This window comes from Leptonychotes weddellii, chromosome X, assembly GCF_054177405.1.
Source record: "Leptonychotes weddellii isolate Sample4059 chromosome X, ASM5417740v2, whole genome shotgun sequence".
Taxonomy (NCBI): Eukaryota; Metazoa; Chordata; class Mammalia; order Carnivora; family Phocidae; genus Leptonychotes; species Leptonychotes weddellii.
In genome coordinates this window covers 31,844,166-31,871,950 of record NC_138385.1, presented here as the reverse complement: position 1 = coordinate 31,871,950, position 27,785 = coordinate 31,844,166, and the positions used below count along the sequence as shown (strand labels likewise).

Genomic DNA, 27,785 nt, shown 5'->3' with positions numbered 1-27,785 from the left:
TAGAAACTCTCAACATAGATATAGACCTCGGGGAATATAGTGTGAAACCCTCTAATTGGGGACCTGCCCTTGTTCCCCACTTCTAAACAAGTGGAGAACGATTGACCTCAAGAGGGTCTGTTTCCTCTGTAGAGGTAGAGGTGAAGTTGCTGACTGCCTCATTTCTTGAAGAGCCCTTGTCTGCCTCTGCTAGGAGAATTCCTTCCTCAGATACTGGGAACAGTGTGAGGCGGTATTTGCTGCGGTCAAGAGCACGGGCTCTGGACTCACATTCCCGGGATTCATTGCTAGCTGTGTGATACTGGACAAGTTATATTAGTCCCACAGCCCTCATTTCCTTCATCTGTTCATTGGGGGCCATAATCAAGTCTACCTCAGGGGGTTGTTGAGTGGATTAAGCCACCTGATAGGAATCACTGAATAAATGTTAGCTTTTAATACTTTCCATGGACATAGTATTTATAAAGATACTGAGACAGAGATGAATAGCCCTCTCGGTCTTATAGTTTGGTTAGATTGTTTTTTAAATTTTTGTTGGCTAGGTTGGGAGCCTGTTCACCATGTATAACATAATTTCCATAGGAAAATGTGTTTTGGGTCCCAAATATTCAACTTAGAAAGAAATGTTTGTACCACACCCTATCATCTTTGTAAATTGAGTCTTTATATCGGTGCCGGAGCCTCTCATGGTTACTAACATATTGCCATGTTAAGTCTTCTGGTTTGTTTTCTAGCATCTTAATCTTTATAAAGTATTATAATGAACTTAAGTCACAAACTGAAGCTTTTTAATTAAATGGTTAGTCCTGTTGCAAAACTGCCTTAATGAAAATTTATTGGGCACATATGGATTGTTTGGGGGCCTCCTTGGAGAAATGTGGTAACTTCTAAGATGACTGCATTGATCTTTTTTAACTGAGGAAATTGCCAATGAGGTCAATTGAATTATTCCTTCAACCGGGTAGAATAGTTTTCTCTGAGGACTTAGGTAAATTTTAGTTGCACCTCGGGGTCAGTGAAAACTATGATGTTTATGTGTGATTGCCAAGAGATTTAGAGTTATTATTAAGAATTCCAGAACATCAGGGGTGCCTGGGTGGCTCAGTCGGCTGAGCGTCTGACTCTTGGTTTCAGCTCAGGTCATGATCTCAGGGTTGTGAGTTCGAGCCCCGAGTCAGGCTTCACGCTCTGCAGGGAGCCTTCTGAAGAGTCTCTCTCTCTCCCTCTCCCTCTGCCCCTCCTGCTTATGTGAGCTCTCTCTCTCTCTCTCTCAAATAAATAAATAAAATCTAAAAAAAAAAAATTTCAGAACATCAGAAACTTACAGGTAATGTGTATGTCAACATGAAGAAAGCCACCATTTTTGGCCCCAAGGTGGACTTTCTAACATTATAAACAAGGACAGTAGGTCCCAGGGCCTGCATTGCCTCGCTGGGGGAATCAAACAGATCTTGTTTAATGATGTAGCAAAAGATTAATCAAGAGCGCCTTCTCTGTGCAAGATCGGTCAGAGGAGACTCCATTTCTGAACTATGTTTCAAGTTCCAGAGACTATCATTCTCTCACCTTTCTCTCTGGGTTTGCCGGCCCAGCAGATTATCATGTTGTGGCCATCTTTCTCCAGTTTTCCCTCCCTTTGATACCATCCCCTTCCATACTCTGCTCCTGGAGCTCTTTTCCTTCTGCCACACTGATGGGCGGGTCATCAGAAGTTACCACGTGCCAGGCCTCTGCGACTCAGAAAAGGTGCTTTGCTCATTCTCTGTGTATCTTCTTTTTTTTTCTTCCGTGTGTCTTCTTATATGTTTAATAGTTCCCTTTAGGTTCTGAGCTGTAGTACTTTGTGTATATCCAAGTCTGTGATAGTCCCAGCTCAGTGAAATTGATTCCAACATTTTGGTTCTCATTTCATTCAGCAACAAAAACATTTACTGGGCACCAGTTTGGGGCCAGAGATGCCCATGACACAATTCCTACCTTCACAGTCCAGGAAGGCAAGCCTGGCACCAAGCCACAGGTGTTCACAATACAATGTGAAAATGGATGTCTGAACTAAACAGTTACGGTGGCTCAAAGGAGGGAACGGCTAACTCGATCTGCAGGGTAACCCACGCTCCCAGTTTGCTTGGCTTCACTACTAAAGCCGGGAACAGTCCCCAGAAAACCAAGGTGGTTGGTCACCCTCTGTGTCTGGGAGAGATGGAGAAGCCTTTAAAGAGGAAATGCCATGTGAACTAGAGCTTAAAGGGCAAAGAGAAGTTCACCAGGCATTTCAGGGAAATGGGGCCAGCGTGGTAGGCAGATTTAATAGGAGAGTGAAATTGGCTGTAGTATGTGAGCTTTGGCCAATGTATGTCCCTAGGTGGGGGCAGGAGAAGAAGGGCACACACCGAGGACGACAGACGTGGCCAGGGTCCCAATCATGGAGGACTGTGCATGCCACGCCCAGGGATCATGACTGTGTCCTGTGGACCGCTGGTTTTCAGACGACTGTAGCGAGCCCTTGGTTCAAATGAAGCCTTGCTCAGAAGCGGAGAGAAATAGAGAAAAAAAGGAAAATGTCTCTGATTGAAACAAGTGTAGGCACAGGCTCCCAGAGTCTTTACAGTGTATCTCCCTGCCCTGCCTCTTTTCCTTCTTGGCTGCCCTGGAGGGGAATTTTGGGGGAGTCCAGTAGGAAAACCACATGCATGGATCACGGGGGCTGGGGGTGGGGAGTGCCAACAAAGAGCTCTAACAGACAGCTCATTTTCTTTGAGTTTTTTTCCCTAACTCAGATAAAACCCAAATGTGATCCCTCACGCCTCGATCTCTTTTCCCTCGATCTTTCCTCATGTACGACTTGACTTTGCTAGTAAAAGCCTTTTTGCCATGACTGTTGTATTGACTGCAACTGTATTTGTCCCCCACAGCAGGGCAGAGGGTAGCAATTTTCTTTTTACAAAGATAGTACCCAGCTTACACACAGGACGTGTTCCAAAAGTTCATTTTTAAGTTAATCATTTGGAACTCAGAGTGCAGTTTCCCATAGAAACAGCATTATGCGTGGTGAATACGTTCCCAGGCCATCCCACAAAGGCCAGTTTAGCCCCTAATATAACTGAAAGTGTGGATTTTTTGCAATGGAAATTAGTTGGAAATAATACTGTTGCAATTAAAACGAAAACAATAGCTGGAAAAAAAATCGTCTGGGTTTTTGTTTCCTTCAAGGGGTAGGACTTGATGAAAAGCAGGTTTAATCCTTGGAAGACAGAAAGACATAGATGAGGAGTTCTGTGTAAGTTTGGCTGGCACAACTTCTTACATTTATTTTTTCAGTAATGTTTTGGAGGGTTTTTTTTTTTTAAATAATAAAAGCTATCGTGTCCGTTGTAGAAAATTTGGAAAATCGAAAAATATGTTTGAAAACTGAAGTCACGAGTAATCTTTCCAGCCAGAGAGAACCACTGTGAACATATTGGTGTGTTTTCCTTTCGACCTTCTCCTGAGTATGTGTATTTTTTCATCGAGCCAGCAGTTAACAGAAATACTGTTTGATGTTTTACAAAGTTCTTCAGAATGATCTAGTGTTGAGTACAAGGCAGTCTTGCGGTTTGACACCTAGACTGGGGGGCGAGGGCGTTGGAAGCAAATCGGCACCAATCAACCGGGAGGGGGTCCTCTTGTTAGGCTACCAACTGAGGCCCCCTGCACCCCCCAGCAAACACCAGAGTCATTTTTTTTTTAATGTTTTATTTATTTATTCATGAGAATCAGATAGAGAGAGAGAGAGAGGCAGAGGCAGAGGGAGAAGATGCGGGGCTCGATCCCAGGACCCTGGGATCATGACCTGAGCCGAAAGCAGACGCTTAACCATCTGAGCCACCCAGGTGCCCCAGAGTCGTTCTTTTGGTAGAAATTCAGAAAAGGACATCCGTTCTCTGTGAAGTGCTGTAGAGGTTCATGGCACTGGCTCCTTAAGCTGATTCCCCATCAGATCACAGAGCTTTCTGCTCCCGTGCTCCTGTGTATCACCAGCCCTACTCAGGCTGCACAACTATGATGAAGGTCATTTGTAAATTCCCAAGTGGAATGGAAAGAGGGGCATGCATTTCCTGAGGTAATGAGGCGTGAGCTAAAGAGAGGTGAGGAGGATTATGCGTACTCATGAGGAATGAGATTATGTGGAGGACAATGTATTGAGCCACAATGGTGAAAGAAAGGTGGGGAAATGAAAGCATGTAAGCATGCAGGCAGACCCAGGGAGCGTGGAAAAGGAGAAAAGAGAGGTGTGTGTGTGTGTGTGTGTGTGTGTGTGTGCGTGTGCGTGTGTGTGCATGCAGGCGCACACGGGCGTGCTTAGGACCAGGCCTGGCTACAGAGCAGATAACAAAGCAAGCAAAGGACAGTGAGCGTGGCAGAATTGTGGCCAGCGGAAATAAGACAGTTTTAAGAGGAGGCAGCAAATGTAATGTGCATGGCCAGCAATTTTCTTTTAATAAGGGAACAAAGACAGTTTGTGAGGACAGGTGCTTCGAGCGCTAATCGTCCAAGAACGAAAACACCCTGTTTGAACTTAATGTAATATATCTGCTGTGATTGTGCACCATTTGACTTTGCCCGATTGATGATTTCCTAAAAAGAGTTTATAAATGCATTCCTTTTTCATACTGGCTTTTTTTTTTTTTAGTCGAGACTAGATGTGCAACTGACTTGTATTTTTGGCATGGAAGTCCCAATAGCTGCCCTGTGCATTTGCTGTGCGTCAGCGAAGGAACTGAAAATCAGAAAGGAGTGAGGGGTAGGGGGAAAGAAGGTGTTGGTTTGGAGGGGGCTGTATTTACATGTGGGTTTTTTTTAATGTACTGGGGGGAAAACCAGAAAGTTTCATCGGACTCTGTAGAAACATACGCCATTGAAATTCTCAGCCATCACCACGTTAGAGAATCTCGCTCTATGGGATTCTGTGGCTCTCGTGTCTGGTGAGCTTACAATGCAGAGATTCTGGGTTAAGTGGGCTCCGAGTCCTGGGCTAGTGGTTCTCAATGTTGGCTGTAAATTGGAATCTCCTGGAGAGCTTAAAAATCACCGAGGCCTGCCTTCCAATCCCCAAAGACTTTCACTTCATTGGTTTGGGGGTGAGAACTGAGCACGTGGATCTTTTAAATCTCCCCAGGTGATTCCTGTGTGCAAGCAAGTCAGAACCTCTAGTTTTGCCCATTGCTTTAATTACCCAGGTGGATTAAACCGGCTCTCAAAGTGTGGTCCTGGAACCAGCAGCTTCAGCATTAACAGGGAACTTGTTTGAATGCAAATTCTTTGGGCCCCTTTTCAGATTTACTGACTCAGAAACTCTAGGGGTGACCTATGAATCTGTTTTAACAAGCCTTCTAGATGACTCTGATGTGTCCTAGAGGTTGACAGCCACTGGATGAAACAGCCCCTCCTAACCCTAAGTTTCTAGGCAGGAGGAGCGATGACCCTACCAGCTGATGAAAACTGGTCCAAGAAAGGACTTTGATAGAAATACTTATAATAATAATAGTAGGAGCCATGGTGGGCAAAGGGAAAAGGGGGTTGGGGTAGTGGGCGTAATAATTTGCTACAAAGCCCAAGCAAGTTCAGGAGGGAGCATGGCTTCATAACAGTTACAGCATTGGTCACCTCGGCAGACAGAACCCTGGTGGCAATACCTGTAGGGAAAATTACTTATCCTTCAAAACCCCGTTCCGATGCCAACCTCCTCTGTGAAGCTTCCTCTGAGCTCTAGGGTAAATTGCTTCCTCCTTGTATTTACTTAACACTTGCTCTATCCCTCCATTGGCTTCTTTCTCACTGTATTGTAGCTACTTACATCTCGCTCCCTCACTCAATTGTGTGATCTTTGAAAGCAGGGCATTCTCTTACTCATCCTTGGGTCACCAGTGTCCAATACAATACCTGATACATAGTGCCCTAGAATTGTTTGTTTAGAGGAGGCATGAGGAATGGCCACCTCGCTTTGGCCATCTTGAGCTTTCAAAAGATGGGTTTACCTTTGTGAATTAATCAGGCACCTGGGTCTGGCTCTCTCCCTGGAGGCTAGGGCCCTTGATTCCATCAGCACGCAGTGAGTCTGTCCATGTCTGTCAGGGGTGGCCCTACAGAACAAAGATCTCAGAGATCTATTAGCAACTGGTTATTTTTACAGAAGGATACATAATCGTCAGGTTCCGGGACTCCTAATGGCAACTTGTCTCATATTTTCTCTTAGCACAGGTAGACCTTCATGAGCAATCTCCTTATCCTCTATAGGGATACATCTGCCACAGGACGAAAGCACCTGACTCTTTGGGTCTCACAGGTTCCTTTTCATCCAGGCCCTATGATCCTCTGGTTCTTTGTGCTTCTCTAATTCTGTAATGTACTCTGTTCATCCCTGGTCTGCTCACCGACATTCTTCAAACAAGATAAACACTTAGTAAATTACAATCACTTTTGTCACTGCGCCTTCTGGAGGTTGTACGCAGGCCAACGTGTTCCCCACGTCTTTACAGTCACAGATGCACAGGCTTAATTTCCTAGGTGGTTAATCACACATTCATTATAAATGGATTTGTACCGCCTTAACTCTCAAAGGACAATCTTATAACTTTATTTCCAAGGTTTTCGGGGTGGGGCCCCTCAATGTCACCTCAGTTGCTGCCAAGAGGAACGATTTCTCAATGTTATAGAAACTTTGAAATATATGTCAGTGTCATTCTCTAAAATGGAATTTTTAAGACCCAGAGTATAAACCGGAAGAAACTGGATTTGTATCTTCTGTGCCAACTCACGATCCTAATTTGTATGTGCTGAATGGGTTTTTCCGGTTTTTTTGTTTCTTTTTCTTTTTTTTCCTGTAGGCATTATATCTGATAGCCACTAATGGAACCCCAGAGCTCCAGAATCCCGAGAGACTGTCAGCTGTGTTCCGTGACTTTTTAAATCGCTGTCTTGAGATGGATGTGGACAGGCGAGGATCTGCCAAGGAGCTTTTGCAGGTGAAAATAAAATAGGACAATTACAAAGAGAGAGTGATTATATTGAGCTTTTCCATCTCAATGTGTGACAGTAAGAGCTGTGTCAAGAGATGTCTAGTTTGAGTTGGGTGTACCCATTTGATTTTAGGCCACAGGCACATAAGTATGGACATGCATCTAAGACAAGATTGATTGGCATGTTGCCCTTCTTCTGAGAAGGTGGCGCTTTAATCTGTAAATCTCTTTTGTTCTTCCTGGAGTCTTATTTTGCGAGGAAAAAGAAAACTGTGAACCTCTGGTGTTGCTGTTTTGTTCTAAACTTTACTTGTGCCCCTGGATGTTGTATGCAGGTGCTCTGGGCCGGAGGTAATTCTCTACATAACTATGCAATTATTTCCATGGCATTTGCTACCCTAATGCTTTACTGGTCAAAGCCCCTTTGCTTGTGATGCCAAATGGCAGGCACCTGCTTGCCTGGGTGAGTACCATCCAGTGGTGAGTGCCTCTGTAACCATTTGTCCTTTTCATGGCTCTCAGGGATTCGTCTATCTGATGATCATGAGTACCGACTGTGTGCCAAATTCTTTACACATATTATCTCATCTAATTCTGAAAACAACTCTATAGGGTAGGTGGGATTAGCCCACGTTACAGATGTAGAAATTGAGGCTTACACAGCCATCGAGTGGCAGAACTGGGATTTGAGCCCTGGATTTTCTGACCCTCCCCCGAACAAACACACAAACCGATTTAGAGGAAAAAAAAAAATATGCTTATATCAATAAAGTAACACATGCCCAGGACGACACATAGATATACTCCAGTGCTGGGGACTTTTCCTCGGGGACATGTATCAAGCCTGTAACATCTAAAAACAGTGACTGCGTATTCTCTCCGTGACTTCGAACACTTAATCCATTTAAACACAAGGTGCAACATTTGGTTATCTAGTGTGTTAACCCCAGACTCAGTCTGTTCCAGGCAAAAAAAGAAATAAAATCATTCCTCTTGCTCCCGAACCCCCTCCAGACAGAGAGCCACACCCGGGTCAAAAATATCCCACCCCGACCCAAATCACACCTGGAATAAACTGATTTCCAGGAATCAAAGAGGCTACACCTTCGCTTTTCTGCTGTGAGCATTTCACAGGCTGTCCCACGGGCTTGAATTTCAAATCTGCAATGGCCCTTCATTGATCCTCTCTTTAAGCCGGCTTCAAATCACAGATGAAAAAAGCTGAACTTTAGAGTGCCTCGCTCCCACATCTCTTCACTCCTCCCACCACCCACAGACACATCCTGATACATGTTCCAAGGAGAAGTGATGAGATGGGTTCTCTTAATGTAACTATACAGTTACATAGATCATTGAGTCAGTTACCTAGTCAGTTCCTTCCCCGACAGTACTTGGATCTGAACCAGTCAGCTAAGTAATGCAAAACTATATTTTGAGTCTAAATTGAATAGTTTGTTGCCTCTTTTCATTTTACATGTTAGCAATAACCTGGGTATCACCCAAAGTCCATCGAACACTGTTCTCCGACTCCAGCCTGTCACTGCCCATTTCAGGGGCTAGAAAACAGAGGGATGCATGACATTCACCCCCCTAGAAGGCTTGAGAAAAGACACGGGCCTTGAGTATTTGTGTGCCTTTCTGTATGGCCTAAGTCAAGTCTCTGTGCATCAACTGATGTTTTTTGAGCAACTTCAATGTGCAGGGCTCACTGCAGTGGGTGATACAAATCTTAGAGGCATGGTTCCTACTCTCCAGAAGTTCACAATGTCCTTGGGTATATGAAAAAAACAACACAAGGTTTTTTAAAGACTCATTCAAACCCAGTGGCTATTCAAACAATAAATGCCATGGTTGATTAGAGAAATACCTGTATAGGTGATGGTGATGAGAAAGTGTCTGCAAACAGGAAAGAGTTCTGCCGAGTCTTGAAGGACAGAGCAGCTTTAACTGGCTGAGGTAAACAAGGGAAGGGATTTCAGGTGGAAGGATTATAGTGTGACCCAAGCCATGGAGGAGGCAAGGTTGAAGGGAACAGAAAATAAAGCGGACAGCCGAAGTAAAGAGGTCCAGTCAGGAGGCTGTAAGAGATACGGCCATAGAGGGCCTTGAACACCAGGCTATAGAACTGGGGGGCTGTAGCCAGTGGGGAAACCCTGAACATATCTGAGGGACACCTGGCAACAGCTTTGTATAGGAAGGTGAATCTGGTGGAATACAATAAGAATTAGCAATGGGACAAAATGGCAGCAGGAAGATCAAGGAGGACTTACGGCTACAGTTGAGGGTTCAGTTGATTCGGGCTGAACTAAGGAAGGCAAGAGATAACGGTGGAGGGCATTGAGAAGAAAGGACTAGGTAGGTGATTACATGTAGAACATAAGGGAGAAGAAGACAAAAGCGACTTCAGAATATCAAACCAATGGCAGCATGCAGTAAAAGCAAAAATGATGGAGGATAATACCATGGCTAACATTTCTTAGCCTCTGTGTAGCTTACAAGGAACTGTCACTTACTTACCTCATCTAACCATCATAATAAGCAGAAGAGAGACTTGAACGTAGGTGCTGCGCAGATTCCAAAGCCTCTGCAGCTTACATCACACAGGAGTACCCTGTGCTGTGCGAGAGACTTTTTAACATACCTTTTTAAATGTTGATTTCAAGGGGACGGAAGGAAAGGACATTCGGAAGGAGATACCCAGCAGGCAGTTGGAGAGATAGGACCAGACTTCAGGGAAGGGATCAGGTCACACCGTATTGATTTGGGAGTCATCCCCATTAATCTGATGAGAGGTCAAAACCATGAAAGAAAGTGAGCTCTCAGAGGAATTAAGTTAGGAAAAGAACAGGATGAGCGCTGAGTTCTGGGAGGTGGGAGGAGGAAGGGAAAGTGGGGAAGAAGATAGAAGGGGAGGAGTCAGTGAGCGTGCACGGGGAAGGGAACCAAGACTGTGGAATGTCACAGGCCCCCAACAAGGAAAACATTTCAAAAAAAGAAGGGATGTTCATTTGTATTACATACTGCAGAGGGGCCAAAAGAAAAATGGTGGAGGCACAGCTCCGTCCGGGGTTTAGCAGTTGAGAAGCCATTGGCTTCAGGGTCAGGGGCCACCAAAGACACTTTTTCAAGCAGGAGAGCTGCCCCAGATAAATGCCTCAGTTTGAGAAAATCAGCAAACGAGACTGTTGCAAACCTAGTGCGATTTTCGCAAGACCCCTACTCCGAGTTTCTGGCTCTACCAGTCAGCTGTCAGAGGATTTCATGACACTGAATGACAGGAACATCAGAAGGCCAAAAGCTGGCATGATTTTTTTTTAATTTTATTTTATTATGTTATGTTAGTCACCATACAGTATATCATTGGTTTTTGACGTGGTGATCCACGATCCGTTTTCGTATAACACCCAGTGCTCCATGCAGTACGTGCCCTCCTTAATACCATCACCAGGCTAACCCATCCCCCCACGCCCCTCCCCTCTAAAACCCTCAGTTTGTTTCTAGGAGTCCATAGTCTCTCATGGTTCGTCTCCCCCTCTGATTCCCTCCCTAAACATTTTTCCCTTCCTTCTCCTAATGTCCTCCATGCTATTCCTTATGTTCCACATATGAATGAAACCATATGATAATTGACTTTCTCTGCTTGACTTATTTCACTTAGCATAATCTCCTCCAGTCCCATCCATGTTGATATAAAAGTTGGGTATTCATCCTTTCTGATGGCTGAGTAATATTCCATTGTATATATGGACCACATCTTCTTTATCCATTCGTCTGTTGAAGGGCATCTTGGCTCTTTCCACAGTTTGGCTATTGTGGACATTACTGCTATGAACATTGGGGTGCACATGGCCCTTCTTTTCACTACATCTGTGTCTTTGGGGTAAAGACACGAACAGACACTTCTCCAAAGAAGACATACAAATGGCCAACAGACACATGAAAGCTGGCACTATTTTTAATAAAATCAGGTTTAATTGGATGCTAAAGGTACATTTATTTGAGTGAAAAAAGGGCTGCTTCTTGAGAATGTAAGGTAATACACTTGTTGGAGGAAAGGATTCCAGTAATTCCTCTTTTTTTTTTCCCCCTTTTGTAGCATCCATTTTTAAAATTAGCCAAGCCTCTCTCCAGCCTGACTCCTCTGATTATCGCCGCAAAAGAAGCGATTAAGAACAGCAGCCGCTAGGACCGCGAGGCCTACCCTCCACCGTCTCCCTCCTGAGTAAGACTGAACTGAGACGCTGCTGCGGAAAAGATGGAAGAAAAGACAGTCAAATAGGGGTGGGGGCGATCTTTAACTTTCAAATGAATAGAAACTTCTTATAAGCCTTTTTCCTACTCCCTCGGATTATGTAATTTATTTGTAAGCCTGAACCGCAGCCCGAGCAGGGCAGCAATGTCCAAGTGGCCACAAGCGGTCACTTCTACCGTGAAGCGAAAGAGCCAGTAGTGAATCCCCTCATTTTGTGCATTCACTTTGAAGAAAAAAAGGGTTTCTCAAAGATGCACACTCCCTCTTCATAGTGTCGTGTTCGTTTTTAAGTTAGAGAGTAGTCCCTCTTGCATTCGAACCTCCTTCAAAACTCCTTACCCAATGTGATGTTTTTCACTTGCATTGTCATTAGATGTCCAGGAAAAAAAAAAAAAGACGTCAAAAAAAAATTTTTTTAAAAAAAGCAAAAAACAAAAAGCAAAAACAAAACAAAACAAAAAAAAAACACAAAAAAAACAAAACAAAACAAAAAAAATACCCCAGAGCAAGTACTGTGTGAACATGTGGAAGTCCATGCCCTCATAGAGTTGCAATTTTTTATTCTTCTTCTATAGTGGTGGCTTGGTTTGTGTACCTGTTTTTCTGCATTTGTATTGGAAAAGGTTTCTTTTAAGGCATTTTTCCAAAAGCAGAGAGGAATATGTGTGTTCAGGAAGGGCTTTTAAAAACTGTCTATCCAAATAAGGCTCAAATGGTGAGATCCTGTAACATTTTCACGACGATGCTTAAGAGGTAGTTGATGTATCATTTCTATAAACCAGCTCGTTCATCTTCACGATGCCTGACAAAGGACACACTGAAATTTGTGGCCCTCCTATTGGGTGAGTCCAGGTCCTCAACCTGGGAAACCCCGATAGGAGAAACCATTCTTAAACAAAGATGGGACTTTCTCTGAGAGCCAAAAGGAAAGCAAAAGGAGTGTGCAATGCTGAGATCTTTGTTGGACAGAAGGAAACAAAAATCAAGAGACCTAATTTGATCCTCTCTTGTGCTTATGGAACACAAGCATTGTCAAATAGGCACATTAGGAGAAAATAGACCCATTAGCCAACATTTGCTTATGATCAGAATCATGTGACACATTATAACATTTTGAAAATGTCTTAAAAGACCTGGAGAGCAGAGATATTGTAAGTATTCAGCCCTGTCAGGAATGAGAGGTCAGTGAAAACTACATCCCAGTCAACATTTGGCTCTAAGTACTTGTTCCCATTTTCCCTCTGTCTCACCGATTTCTGTTTCAGGATATAGCATAGTCAGACATCGTCTTTTGAGCTTTTGAATTTCAAAAACATGTTCAGACAGATCTGGAAATTCTCCAGTGAAAAATAATTAGGGTTTGCAATCATATATCCCAAGAAGTAGCAGTCCAACCATGTATCTACTTATTAAAAATTCAACAGTTGGCGCTTCCTGAATCTTCTGAGAGCAGAAAAATATCTGGAGGGTGGCTGCATAGAAAAGGATATGCTTCTCTTTCAAATGTATTGTCAGTTGCATAAATTCTGCAAAGTGGCCTATCTAAGCCTTGGAGAAGCTAACAGTTTGTGCGATAGAAGGCTTCTTGATTTGTAACATACCGAGAATCTGAATAAGAACCCATCTACATTCAGCAAGAGGGAGAAAGAGATCAATGGCCCGGGCCTCTCTTCTTCTCTGCTATGGTACATCTGTCCATCTAACCATCCATCCATTCCTTAAAATGCAAGCACTTTCTTTAGAGAGTTTCTGCTAACCATGTAGTGCACGTGTTTATGTTGAGGAAACGGCGCCGCTGGTGGATTTCCTATTTTCCTATTGTTTTCTTTGACTATAAAGGTTGGGAGGGGCTTCACACCCCCCTCCCCAGAAAACACCCACAGTGAGAGAAAACAACAGATGTGAAAAAGAAAATCAAATGGTAACATTCATTTGAAGCATGCTGTGTTCTACTTTACAAAAAGGTGGTTCGGCCTGAAATTTTTAACGCCACACTGTTCCAATGAGAGAGAGAAAGAGAGAGAGAGGCCTTAATTTTTATTTCATTTAAAGTTAAATATTTTTTTTTTAGTGTTTCATTCATAGTGCCAGGGAATTCAATGAAATAATACCTGGGGTGTGAATAGAAATCAGTACACTAACTCAGCCCTGCCAGTGGAGAGAACCACAGGGCTTGTCAGGAAGTCCTAGTTGCTGATTAGCATCCCTTATATGTCATAAAGGCCTTTTGGGCAGGGAGAGACCTGGAGCAGTGATCCTTCGTATCACTCTAGGCAGAGAAATGGTTGCTCTTTGATGCTTTCAGTTTTGCATATTAACACTGAGGAGCTAGGTACTTCTTCGCCACGCCCCCATTGTACCAAGATTCTGTGGTAATATAGTGCAGTAGGCTTTACTCTTACAAATTTATATCTATGTAAATTTTTCAACGAGAACAGCTTCTAAAGCCCCTCCCCTGTGTTGGAGAGTTATGTATATTTCTAATAAGTATTAGCAAGAAGCTGTTTTCTCCTGCCAAAATGATCCTGAAGGATTCACATTGGGTACACTTGAACAACTTGGACTCCAGGTGGTTAATCGTTTATTCCCTTTTTCTGGATTTTTTTTTTTTTTTTTTTAAAGCTCATCTTGACACGGATGAGTCTATCCAGATCTTTAAAGTTGCTAGCACGCCCGGAGATAATGAGGGCACTTTGTAGAATGTTGATTCCAAAATGTCCGGAGATATAGATAGGGCAGTGGGAAAGTCAGGGAAGGGTGAGAAGCACAGTAGAGATTATTTATTTAAGAAAAAAAGAACATTAATGTAGTGAGGATCCAGTGCGTTGTCATAATCCAATGAAGATTTTTTGGATGACACAATCCCCCCAAATCAGACACCATGTTGGGTAATGACTTCGTTCTTGCTGATCTCGTCTATGTGTCATTGTAAATATTTGTGTGTCCATGTTCCGTTTTGGCTACTGGATGGCCAAGTCATGTAAGAAGATTTAACTCAAGTATTTATTCTTTAATTGTGTTACTCAGATTTCTTCAGGCTTGTGAATTGCACCCCCAATGTTGAGTTTAACCACCTGATCCCCCACATCTATTCCTCCCCTGTGAAGCACATTCCATTGCTAAAAGAAAAAGAAATATGAAATTGCTTCCTGTCGTCTGTATAACTGTTTTGATAGTTTGAGATGTTTGTCTATAAAGGATATTTCTCAGCTCAAAGATCGTGTAAATAACTATATTCCCTTGCACATTGGGTTGTTTATTTCTAACGAGGCTGCCAGTTCTCAGAGAGAATCTATCAGATCACTTTCAAATAACATAAACAGGGATTACAGCTTTGTAAAACTAAGTGTGCGTAACGGACAAAGACTGGGAACACAGGTCGTTGAAATCAGTTGTGTTAGGTGGTGGGATTATGCACAAACAATTTCATTCCTTTTAAAATTTTATTTGGTATTGTTATCATATTGCTTTATAATAAATAAACAGCAGAAAGGGGACTATGGAAACATAGAGAAGATGCCAGCAGCAGATGTCGTCTGGCCAGAGCCCAGAGCATGCAGGGCACAGATATTTGCTAGTTACAGTTATTCCGTAGGCTTCGTATTTGCCTGGGTGCTGAGGTTGGCACACGCTCGGGTATGGCACGTGCTTTCTTAGGGGACTGTTATCTCTAAGTGGAAGCTAGGGAGACGTCGCTATTGGAGCTCCAGGCACATCCTTCTGCTTTAAAAGTGGCCGCCCTGTGCTTGGTTACCGTAGATTGGGTGGGGTGACATTTGATTCGCCCCCTTGAAAACATCTGGTTCGGGTATCACCTCTCTGGCTCCTGTTAGCAGATTTTCGGGTTGAATTTTGGAGGCATAGAAGGATGAATCCCCCGGCTCCCACCGTGTCCTTGTCTGACCAGATGTTGTATCGTTCAGGCAGGATTCTCCTGCTAGTGACCAGGAGGCAAGTCCCTTTGATCTCAATAGAAGTTATGACTTGCAATTAAAAGCTGACTGTGAAAACATAAAGACAAATATTTAGAGCCGCCTTTGCCTGTTGGTCTTCAGCTCCGGTTAGCTTTGGCTGGAGATGGCCTCCGTGTGCTTTCTGTACCGCCTGATTTATAGGTTGTAGGCAGTAACTACTGTCATTTTTAAAGAGCAAGAGGGAGACCGTCCACCAAAAGAGAGGAATTTTTCTCTAACTCACTGAAGAAATTGTAGGTGACCTTGTTATAAGGTAGCAGTCTCAGATGTTACTCAGTTTCCCCAAGAGCAGACCTTATACCTGGAGAACCCACTTTTCATTGGCCATCCTTCCGGGAGTTCTGCTCCCCGCCATCCCCAGTGGAATCTCATGGTCCATTTCTGAGCTACTTGCAGTTAATATTCCCAGTTAAACACAGGCATGGCCAGTGATGCAAAGCTTCTCCCAGTCTCTGAGCAAGAGGACTGAAACTCATCATTTGTAAATCGATGGTCTAATAGGCCCGGGATTTCAAGTGAACCTAACACGCAATTCTGAACATATATTTGCATGTGGCTTGGGAGGGAAAGAAATGGTACCTTGGAAGGAATGGAAATATTTTTCCTAAGAAAGAGTTTTTCATAAAAGATTTGGTTCCAATATAATCTTTTCTGTTGGTTAGCTTCGATGGTTTCACTCCTTTCCTGATCCCACGCTCCTTTAGTGACCAAATGAATATCACCCAACTCCTCATGCATTGGGAATGTCTGTTTGATATTAAACAATATCTCACCAAATCTGCAAATGCGGGAATGGAACTAGCGCCTCCGTGCGCACACTTCCGTGTGCGAGTATACAACATTACAAGCCGCATTTCCTGCCACAAAACACAGTCAAACTTGCAGGATAAACTGATAGAAGCTGGTTAGTGCCATCAGTCTCCTTCGGCAGCTGCCATCGGGTGAATGCTGCCAGCCGTAAGGGAGATACCGTGTTCACCTGGTTTAGTACCTAAGGGGTCAACAGCAATTATAAAGAAGCAAACAGACATAGTGGAAGGAGTACTTAGCCTAGGAGTAAGGAGACCTGGATTCTAATATAGGCTCTGTTGCTCACTTAGTGTGTAGCCTTGGGCAAGTCACTTAACCTTTTCACGGCTGTTCCTTCATCTGTAATATAAGGGTATCAGACTAGATGACCTCCGAGGTCTTTCCAAAAGTTCTATCATTCTGTGGTACCGTAGGTTGCCTTGCAGACCTAGCCTGCTACAGTGATGGATGGCAAATATCGCATGCTTAAGCCTGGGTTTCTTATGTTGCCACTAAACAATAGAAATATGTAAGATGATGGGGGAAAAAAACCTCAAGTAAATGAACATAACACTAGGGAGTGTTGATAAAACTTGTGGCAGCCTTCCCATTCCTCACAGTTGTTTTGTTTTGTTGTTGTTTTAATGTCCTTTTCCTGTAGTGTGTTCCCAGTTTTTATTTCCCATATGCTCTGTACGTAAAGTCTGGTTTTCATTTAAGCTGTGGCCAGTATTTGCTACTAGAACAGAAATACACTGTCACACTTGCTAGAACAGAACTACGTTTGGGCCTCTCCTTTCCTATGAAGTGATGCTGGGCTTTGTAGACTTTACTTTGTAAATGGCACAAGACGGCAGAACCATGCATGTCAATGGCTGGGACTATTAAAAGCGGACGTAAGCACTTGTAGGTTGCAGAGAAAGAAATGACAAAGTAACTACATGCTATTAGCATTGAGGAGTGTTGACAAATCCACTTGTTGGGAACCAAAGATAGCATTTCTGATGACAACTCCCACAGTTGATCGGCCAGTTGTAGGAGTATACTGCTGGAGAGAGGGTACACCGGAAGTCAGTTAGTCCCAATGCCCTGCCTGTTAGCAGAGTGCCAACCAGCCCTGAGTGCGAAATTCAAGTTCAGTGTGTGTGCTTGTGTGTGGCGTGCTTTATGGACCCGCATCTACTATAGTCATTAGTGATGATAAGACCTTTCACCGAATCCTATAACCATTCGTGGGTTGAGTTTTAAATCTCAGGACATCAGCCAGGAGGATTCAGATCACAGGTGGCTGATGGGATTATACTCATGATATCCAGACAAAACAAGTTGAGGAGGATCTATATTTTCATTTTTTATCAGAATTGTATCTCATTTGGTTGTGCATTACTTTTGTTCAAATGTGTTACCTGTAAACCCATGTGTAGTGAAATTCTTCTGTAACTTTGGATTAAAGGTATTTATGGTCTTTTTGTTTGTTTGATTTTTTTCGGTAAGTTATTTCTTTCGTAGACCTGCTGATGGTGTGGTTCTATCCTTCTGACCTCAGCTTCTGATTTTTTTTAAGGACTTTTGTTTCCAATATTGTTATTTTAAATTGTGGTTGAAGCAATAGAAAATTGAAATATGGATTGTGCATGACTGTGTCTTGAGTGTAAAAATATTGCAGTTTGAAACTTGGACCTAAAGTATTGCAAATAAAAATGACAAACATCAACGAGCTGGTGCTTCTCTCTTCTGTCACCTTCCTGGCCCCCCCCTTGGCATTGGTCATTTTACCTAGCTCACGGGGAAATGCCCTGCCTTCGTGAGCCATGCAGGAAATGTCCTGCAGATTCTGCCACTGAGTAACTCAGACCCAGGGGCTCCATCGAGTGTCCCATGGAATAGCTCAGAGTCATGGTTTTTACTTGGAATCTCACTTGTAAGTTCTCCATGTTCTCCCAAGTGGCCCACCTTGGAGTGAAAAGGAAATTGGCAGTTTGGCTCCATTATATGTGCACTTTAATGTTTTAATTAGAGTACTCTGGTCTTATTTCCAAAGGATATACATTCCCACAAAGCAAGAAGTAACAGACTCTGTTACCATTGGGCAGGGGGGAGATGGGTAAAGGGTGCGCAGGATCTCTCTATATTAGTTCTTACAACTGCATGTGGCTCTTCAATGATCTTGATAAAATTTCCAGTGAGAAAAGCAACAGACTACGTGATACCTCCATCATGACATTTCAGAGGTCATGGCAAGGAGATAGGACGCAGGCTGGATATGGTACCCTAACCCACTTCCACCACCAACTACCAATCACCTTGGTATCAAGAAGTTCCTCCCTAATTTAATTCCACTTTGGGTAGTAGGACTGCCCACTCTCTTTCCAGGCGCTTCTGGGGTCTCACTGGGGAAGCAGGGAACTCAACTGTCATTGCTTAGGAGTTCTTCCCCATGGGCGTCGGTTGGCTCATCAGCCTACAGTGTCACCTGAGAATAAAATTTTTAACAAGAAACAACTTTTACTTTTACAGAGGTAAAACTGAATTGCTGTGCTTTAACATACAGGAGGGTAATGTCATGTTCTTACCATCTATACTATAGGATAAGGCTCTTGACATTGTGTCCTGAAACCCTGCAAAAGGGCGCAAATGATTAGCCCCACTGTGATTTCCACATTTTCTTTCTAAACTTTTTGAGCAGGCATTAGCAAATGGTAGTGAAAATCCCGTTCATATTTAAGTGGTTGTGTGACATAATTCAAAAAACCTTTTAATCACTTAAAATGGTACAGTTACTCCCCTAGCATTCAAGTAGAGAGCAGGGATTACCGAACTATTCCCCTTCGGGAAGATTTTTATCCCCAGTGTTATTGGTCCATTACTGCCTTCAGCAATGATTCTTTTCTGATAGTGGGTGTGTTGGGTTTGGTAAACTTTTTTTTTTTTTTACCTGAAGCAGAAGTGCATGTGTCATAATATTTCTTTCATAGGACCTGACTGCGGAAAAGACAATCTTGTCCAATCTTGTTCATTTGTAATTTAGAGTCTTCTAACTCTCTTGGATAAATACTATCTGGCTCCCATATGTTACCATCACTCTTACCGACACCAACCCATCGAACATCAAAATGATATAAATACAGCATAGTGTGTGGGCCCATATTGCCAAATCCTGAACGGTAAAAGGTTTGGTCCTCCACATTGGAAGACAGTCTCAAGAGGTTCATGCAAGAAGCTACACTCATGAATTTTTCAATTCCATGGAAAATGCCTCTCCAGTGGCAGAGTTATATGGATTCCACTTAGACTGATGTGTTTACCAATGACACAGGCATGTGGATCAATATCAGTTAGCCTACAGTTCCAGGATAAATATCTGTAATCTAGAACATCCCCCTTTATTTAGTGTTCATAGGAGTAGCAAAGACATCAATTCCAGGATCAATGAAACCCTTTTAATTTAGCTCCATGATACACTCCTGTGATCTTTCCTAACTCATTATCTGGATAGGTTTGAGGGTTATTAACACCTACCCTAGGCCCTTCATCAAATGGCATCTCAATGATAGCACTTTATAGTTATTAAAGGAGCCCAAGCCTTGATGTCATCTGCACTAATATCTATACTATGCAGGGCACAATGTCGTTGTGATGGGCCTCTGCACTCTCTGTGACCTTCCAGGAATCATTGTTCTCCTGATGGTAAAGGTGAGCCTCAGCACATGGTCACAGGCTTAATGATTTGTTAAGATGCCATGGACCCATTTCAGTTTTCTGCACTTTCTCAGATCCTCAGGTTTACCACCAACTTTTCCTTCACCATTTTGGCATCGCTTCTGCCCCGCCCCCACCACCACGTTGTGATGAATAGTTTCCCATCGTGTGGTCCCTCATCGACCATGGTACCTGGTTGGTACCTCGTCAACCTCATGGTGCTTGGTTACACCTGGGCCAGCTGCAGGAGCCAGGCCAAGTACAAGTTTGGCTCTTTAGCCTCTAAGGGTATTTACTTTGCCTGCCAGTGTATGGACAGTGGCTTTCCCTTTAATTACCTATTGGCTGGAGTATACACTGCAGCCCACTATGATAGGTTTACCCCATTTTTCTCCCTGTCCATAGATAGGGCAATCGTTTGGGGCTCACCAGCGCCGCCCCCATTCCTCAACATCACTCAGCACCCCTTCATGCAGCTCCTGTCATCACCCTCTAACGTTGCATTGGTGCTGGTTCCATTCAAGTTTGCTGCAAAATGACTTGGGGTGGGGGGACCAAGCTGTGTGTTTCGAATGGTTTCCATTGCAAGCTAGCTTCATATTATATCCGCTTTCTAAATCTTCAGACCTCCTACTTCCTCCCCCCCGTAGAAGAAGTCTCTGGACAGCGGGTTTTCCCACCAAAAATAAAATAATGAGAGTAAAATCATCATTCCTAGCAGAATCATAGCCCTGTACCCAAAACGCTCCATCTTGGCTCCCACCACCTCTTTTGCTCTTGCCTCAGCAAAACTCAATCATGTGCTATCAATTTACTTGAATCTCTTAAATGATGGATCCCCCTTAGGCTCATATGGGATTAAGAGTTTAGGTTTCAGAGCCAGAACTACATTTCACTTCTCTCTAAGCATTAAGTTCAATTATAAAAAGAGGACAAAAATAGTGGCGCTTGGGAGGCTAAGTCAATTAGGCATCCGACTCTTGATTTTGGCTCAGGTCATGATCTCAGTGTCATGGGATTGAGCCCCTCTTTGGTTCTGCACTCAGTGGGGAGTCTGTTTGGGATTCTCTCTCCACCCTTCCCCTCCCCACTCTCTATCTCTCAAATAAATAAATAAATCTTTTTTAAAAAGAGGACAAAAAATACATCACACACTGGTGAAGAATAAAAAAGTTAACTTATCAAAATGCTTATTTGGTCATAGAGCAGGTACTCAATAAATAGTAGCTATTATTATTAGCCTTAAAAAAAATTGTGGCCGGGCGCCTGGGTGGCTCAGTTGGTTAAGCGACTGCCTTCGGTTCAGGTCATGATCCCGGGGTCCTGGGATCGAGTCCCGCATCGGGCTCCCTGCTCTGCGGGGAGCCTGCTTCTCCCTCTCGCACTCCCCCTGCTTGTGTTCCCTCTCTCGTTGTGTCTCTCTCTGTCAAATAAATAAATAAAATATTAAAAAAAAAAAAATTCTGGCCAACCAGAACACCTTCAAAAGTAGCCGCTACTCGGAATGAATTTTGGTTGGCAGTCCAAATGCAGAGAAATGTTTCTTCCATAACACCGTAACCATTGTTGGGGACCTGCTGGTCCTGTGGAAGACAGGCTTGAGCAAGTTCTAGTTGGTGAAGTATGCAGACAGTGTGACCGTGCATCCCAATTTTTCTCACATCTGTATCCTAAAGCGAGAAATCTTTGCTCACTAACACCAGTGGCTTGCATCTGGGTATAGCAACCAGTTATGCTCTCTGTATTGCTGAAGTCTTGTGCTGTGCAAAACAAACTCACGCCTGACATTTGTATTTCAAGCCCTCATCCATCTTTGGCTGAAATAACCAGTTTTTTAAAAATTACCAAGTCCCTTCTTATATTGCCAAAGACTTTGTGTAATATTCTTAAAACCTTAGGACAGTACTCTTGGGGAAAACCCAGCTATTTAAACTTATTTTAGCAGGAGACATTATAGCATCCATCTAAGACGTGGTTGACCCATAATTGAATTGTGCAATTAAAATCATGCAATTTTATTGTGTCTAAATTATACTTCAATGAAGCTGATTAAAAAGAAACTACATGGGGGTGCCTGGATGGCTCAGTCGGTTAAGCATCTGACTCTTGATTTTGGCTCAGGTCATGATCTCAGGGTCATGAAGTATTGAGGTTGAGCCCCAGGTCCAGCTCCCCACTGGCAGTGGAGCCTGCTTAAGATTCTGTCTTTCTGCCTCTGCTCCTCCCCCTGCTCTCTCTCTTCCTCTCTCTCTCTCTAAAAAAAAGAAACTACATGATTGTGACTGAGCATATGTGTGTGTATGTGTGTGAATGTGTGTATGTATATATAATCTGATCACTTCTCACTACCTTCATTGCTACCAATTGGATCCAAGTCATCTTCATCTCTTGCTTGGATTGTTGCAATAGCCTCTTGACTGATCTTCTTATTTCTACCTTCTTGCATGCCTAACTATAATCTTGACATGTCATTCAACATAAATCAACACTTTCTAATGGCTCCACATTCCTCTTAGAGACAAGATCCTTCTAATGACTTCCAGGGCCTTCCACTGTGTGGACCACCCTCTTACCTTCTTATCTTATCCCACCCTATTCTCTCCTTCACTCATTCAGCTCCACACACAGTGGTTTCTTACTATTCCTCAAACATTTCAAGCATGCATATGCCTCAGAGCCTCTGTGATGGCTGTTCTAACTGGAAAACTCTTCCTTCAGATATCCGCATGTCTCATGTCTCACTTCCTTCAAGTCTTTGCTCAAATATTTCTTTTTCAATGAGGCCTACCCTGATTACCCCATTTCAACTGCACTTCCCTGACCAGAACTCCTGATATGCTTTCCCTGGTCCTTTCTTCCATAACATTTATCAACTTCTTTCACACTCTACCATTTGTTTGTTTATTTTGTCCATTGTCTAACTCCTCCCAGTTGAATATAAGTTCCACCAGGGCATATATCTTCTTTGTAATTCCTTGAAGCATCCCCAGGCACATAGTAGGCATTCAATAAACCTTAGTTGACTCAGCGAAGGTTGGTTGTTCCTTTCTTCTTTTTTTCCAAAGATTTTCTTTATTTATTTGAGGGAGAGAGCAAGAGCACGCGCGCATGCGTGTGTGCGAGTGGAGGGAGGAGCTGAAGGGGAGGGAAAGGGACAAGCAGACTCTATGCTGACTGCAGAGCCCAACAGGGGGTTTAATCCTGGGACCCTGAGATCATGACCTGAGCCGGAACCAAGAGTCGGAGGCTCAACTGACTGAGCCACCCAGGCGCCTGGCAGTTCCTTTCTTCTTGGAACCCTATCTTCTCTTGGTTCTGTGACCACTCCCTCCTTATCATTCTCTCACCTCTCTTTTTGCCACCTCTCCAGTTCCCTTTCCAGAATCCTACTTCTAGCCATCCTTTACATGTAAGTGTCCCCCACAATTCTTTCATGGTCTTTTTTTATTCACACCCATGTCTCTAGCTCTCACCTATACCATAACTCCCAAATGATTATCTCCAGTCCATATGTCTCCTCTAAGCTTCACACCCTAATAACAAATCCATCTACCTACTTGAAATCTCCACTAACGTGTCCCAAACTGAATGCATTATCTCCTATTCACCGTATCAGATCCTCTCCTTACGTTCTTTTTCTCATCACCACCCACGTCGGAAATCTAGGCATCATCTTTAAATTTCTCCTCATCTTATTTATCCCTACTATTTTCTAAGTTACCAAGTTCTCTTGATTCCTTCTGTTATCTCTTAAATTATCCCTTACGTTTTACCCTCACTACCTCACGACTACTGGGGAATACTTCAGCAATCCAGGAAAATAAACTATGAAGGCCTTAGGAACTGTGAGTCAGCTTCCACTCTTGGAATTCTTCTGATTCACATTGTTGCTAGCTAGGTGATTCTTTAATTCTTTTTTTTTAAGATTTTATTTATTTATTTGACAGAGAGATAGACAGCGAGCACAAGTAGGCGGAGTGGCAGGCAGAGGGAGAGGGAGAAGCAGGCTCCCCGCCAAGCAGGGAGCCCAGTGTGGGGCTCTATCCCAGGCTCTGGGATCTCAGGACCCTGGGATCATGACCTGAGCCAAAGGCAGCCGCTTAACCGACTAAGCCACCCAGGTGCCCCTAGATGGTTCTTTTTTAACAAGCAAATCTGACTAGGTCATAACCTTTTTTAAATCCTTTGCATGGACTCTCTGGCACCATCAGGATGGACCTCTTGCTCTTCAGGGTAACCCCTTCATGTGGATGCTCACACAAAGTTCAAGAGCTTGTCAGAGCACCTGGGTGGCTCATTGGTTAAGTGTCCTTCTTCAGCTCAGGTCATGATCCCCGGGTCCTGGGATAAAGCCCCATATCGGGCTTCCTGCTCAGCAAGGAGTCTGCTTCTCCCTCTCCATCTGCCCCTATCCCCCACTCACGCTTTCTCTCTCTCAAATATAAAAATAAAATCTTTTTTAAAAAACGTTCAAGGGGCGCTTGGGTGGCTCAGTCAGTTAAGTGTCTGCCTTCAGCTCAGGTCATGATCCCGGAGTCCTGGGATTGAATCCCACATCAGGCTCCCTGCTCAATGGGGAGTCTGCTTCTCCCTCTGCCCTTCACCCTGCTCATGCTCTCTCTCACTTTCTCTCTCTCTCTCAAATAAATAAAATCTTTTAAAGAAAAAGTTCAAGAGCTTGTCTAATAATTCCTGAACAGAAACCATGACCTTGGATTGTAAATCCCTGGAGAGATATGGGAAACACATATGAAAGTCACATCAAGACATCAAAACTATTGATCCCTAAGCCACTAGGAAGTAAAAAAAAAATTGTGAAGAACATTGGCTATAGTTTGTGACTGTAAACTCTTCCTGTATGATAATCCCATGGGAAACACACACACACACACACACACACACACACATTATATATATATATATATATATATATAAGCCCTAGGATGTCATTAGTTCTGTGGCTGAGAACTCAGAGATTGATTAAGAAGAAAAGAAGACATTTTTGCACTGGGCATCATTCAGAGGAATCATAGTGTTCCCATTCCATGGTGTTTGGATTTGTTCTTCCTGTTGCTGCAGGTTAGCCTCCCTCCCAAAAAGTAAGTTAACTCTCCTCTTATTTTGATGCTCTGAGAAGGCACGATCCTTCTGGATGGGTTTGATATATTCAGAATTTTTGGAAATAGCCCAATAGTGGTCTAGAGCTATAAACACAGAAATCTTCCACTATGGAATAAAATGTTTTCACACTATTTAAAATCTTCTTACACAATTATCACTGAGAGCTTCATCCCAAATGATTTACCAGGTGAGAAGGTCTGTACTGAAATTCAAAAGTAGGAGTGTTGTTGGTTGGGTTATAAGTTCAGCCCTGGGATAAAAGGTAATGCCCTTCTCTGGGCAGAGCTCCTGCGAAGAGATGGACTGTGCCAGGGGCCAAGTCAACTTGGATAAGGACTCTGGCACAGACTATGAACTTTTCTTGTGACTCTCAACATCTCTAAAGAGCATCTGGCAACAACTCAACAGCATAAGAGAGTCCAGAGAAAGGAGAAGAGACCCTATGCCAGGTCTGGGCAGCAGGGTTAGAAAGGTATTTGGACAGATGCTTTCTTACTGTCAGTGGTCTCGGGTCATGGGAGCAGTGGGCATATCAAAGGCTCTGGAGTTAGGACAACTTTGATTCCAATCCCACCTCTGCCACCTAACCGTCCTGAGTTTGATCCAATTCTGTGAACTCCCCAGGATTTCACTTCTTTATCTGTAAAACTGGCATAGTTATACCCATGTAAAATGTTGTTGTGAAGATTGATTGAGACCATGTTGTGAAGAAATGCAGGGTACAAGACTTGGCAAATGGCATCCTCTTGATAAAGGATAGTTTTCCTCTATTCTTGTCCAGCTTGAGACTGCATGAAAAGTGAGTCTGCAAAACCAAGAATCCTCAGGATCGGAGCTACCCTTTTTTGATATGGTCTAGTTCTAATAGCAAGGTCATTGTTTCTGTCTCTAAAGGACCAACTAGAAACAATACAATAGGGAGATATGGGGTGTTCATTGAGACAGGGGCCCTGCAAGGAGGGTAGTGTACCATTTTGTAAATAAATAATATTAGTTTTACTTTTATCTAAAAATGAATACATGTCCCATGTTCATTCTGATAAATTAAATGTTATTTAATAATACGATGGCAATATTCTCTAAACTGATGTAAAAATTCAATGCAATCCTTATCAAAATCCCAGCAGGCTTCTTCGCAGAAATTGCAAGCTTACCCTAAAATGTATATGGAAGTGCAAGCTGCCCAGAATAGCCAAAACAATTTTGAAAGGCAAGAACAAAATTGGAAGTCTCACACTTCCTGATTTCAAAACTCACTACAAAGCTACAGTAGTCAAGGTAGTGTGATACTGACATAAAGATAGACTTACAGATCAATGGGGTAGAATTAGATCTTAGAAATGAACCCATACATTTGTGGTCAGTTGATTTTTAACAAGAGTGTCAAGACTATTCAACTGGAGGAAAGAATAGTCTTTTCTACAATGGGAGCTAAGACAACTGGATATCCACATGCAAAAGGATGAAGTTAGATCCTTGCCTTACACCATATACAAAAATTAACTCAAACGGATCAAAGATCTACATATAAGAGCTGAAACTTCAAAACTCTTAGAACATTTAGAACATATAGACATAAATCTTGTGACCTTGGATTAGGTGATAGTTCCTTAGATATCACATCAAAATGATAAGCAACAAAAGAAAAGTAAATTGAACTTCATCAAATTAAAAATTTTGTGCTTCAAAGACACTATCAAGAAATAGGAAAGACAACCCACAGAATGGGAGAGAAAACTTGCAAATCACTTATCTCTTAAATAACGTAGATCCAGAATATATAAAGAACACTTACAACTCACTAAAGAAAAGGACAAATAATCCAATTTAAAAGCAGTCAAAGAATCCGAATAGACATTTTTTCAAAAAAAGATGTACAAAGTCCAATAAGCACATAGAAAGATGTTCAGCATTATTACCCATCCGAGAAATGCAAATCAAAACTACAGTGAGACATCACTTCACACACTAGGATGCGAATTATCAAGAAGACAAATCTCATAGAAAAATAGATCAGGGGCGCCTGGATGGCTCAGTCAGTTAGGCGTCTGACTCTTGGTTTCGGCTAAGGTCATGATCTCAGGGTTGTGAGCTCAATCCCCCTGCGCTCAGCATAGAGTCTGCTTGGGAATCTCTCTCCCTCTCCCTCTGCTCCTCCCCCACCCCATCTCTCTCTCTCTCTCTCTCCAATGAATAAATAAATAAGATCTTTTAAAAAAAGAAAAATAGATCAGATTTGTGATTACCAGAGGCAATGAGTGGGGGAGGAGGGATTGGATGAAGGTGGTCAAAAGGTACAGATTTCCAGTTATAAGATAAATAAGGGATGGGATGTACAACACAGAGACTATAGTTAACACTGCTGTATAATATACAGGAAAGGTGTTCAAAGAGTAGTTCCTAAGAGTTCTCATCACAAGGAGAAATAGTTTTTCTTTTCTTTTTACTGTATCTATATGAGACTAGGGATGTTAACTAAGCCTATTATGCTAATCATTTCACAATATGTGTAAATCAATCACACTGTATACCTTAAACATAGCAAATCATCATGCTCTATATCTTAAAAGTATACAAGTATGTCAATTATTTCTCGATAAAACTGGAAAAAAGGAGACAGATAACAAGTATTGGCAAGGAAGTGGAGAAATTGGAACCCTTATATATTGCTGGCGTGAATTCAAAAAAAAAAAAATGGTGCAGTTGCTCTGGAAAATAATCTGTCAGTTACTCAGTTAAGCATAGAGTTACCATGTGATCCAGTGATTCCACCCCTAGTTATATATACTCAAGAAGATTAAAAATGTATGTCCGCGAGGGGCGGAGCAAGATGGCGGAGGAGTAGGAGACCTGGATTTTGTCTCCTCTCTGGAATTCAGCTGGATAGGGATCAAACCATTCTGAACACCTACAAACTCAACAGGAGATGGAAGAAAAGAAGAGCAACAACTCTCT

The 27,785-nt window shown here is 42.8% G+C and overlaps 1 protein-coding gene across 10 annotated transcripts in view; it reads left to right on the top strand.

The window, feature by feature from the left end:
- The window catches only part of PAK3 (p21 (RAC1) activated kinase 3), a 247,621-nt gene extending 229,897 nt beyond the window's left edge, over nt 1-17,724 (top strand). For 8 of the 10 annotated variants that reach the window (XM_081808400.1, XM_081808393.1, XM_081808394.1 and 5 more), the window contains 3 exons: nt 6,864-7,001; nt 7,331-7,458; nt 11,092-17,724. In XM_081808400.1, coding sequence (XP_081664526.1) covers nt 6,864-7,001; nt 7,331-7,429 — 237 coding nt within the window. In that variant the 3' untranslated portion in view covers nt 7,430-7,458; nt 11,092-17,724. The remainder of the gene's footprint in view (nt 1-6,863; nt 7,002-7,330; nt 7,459-11,091) is intronic. The other 2 variants (XM_081808397.1, XM_081808395.1) reach the window with 1 other exon arrangement.
- Nucleotides 17,725-27,785: the final 10,061 nt, after the last annotated feature.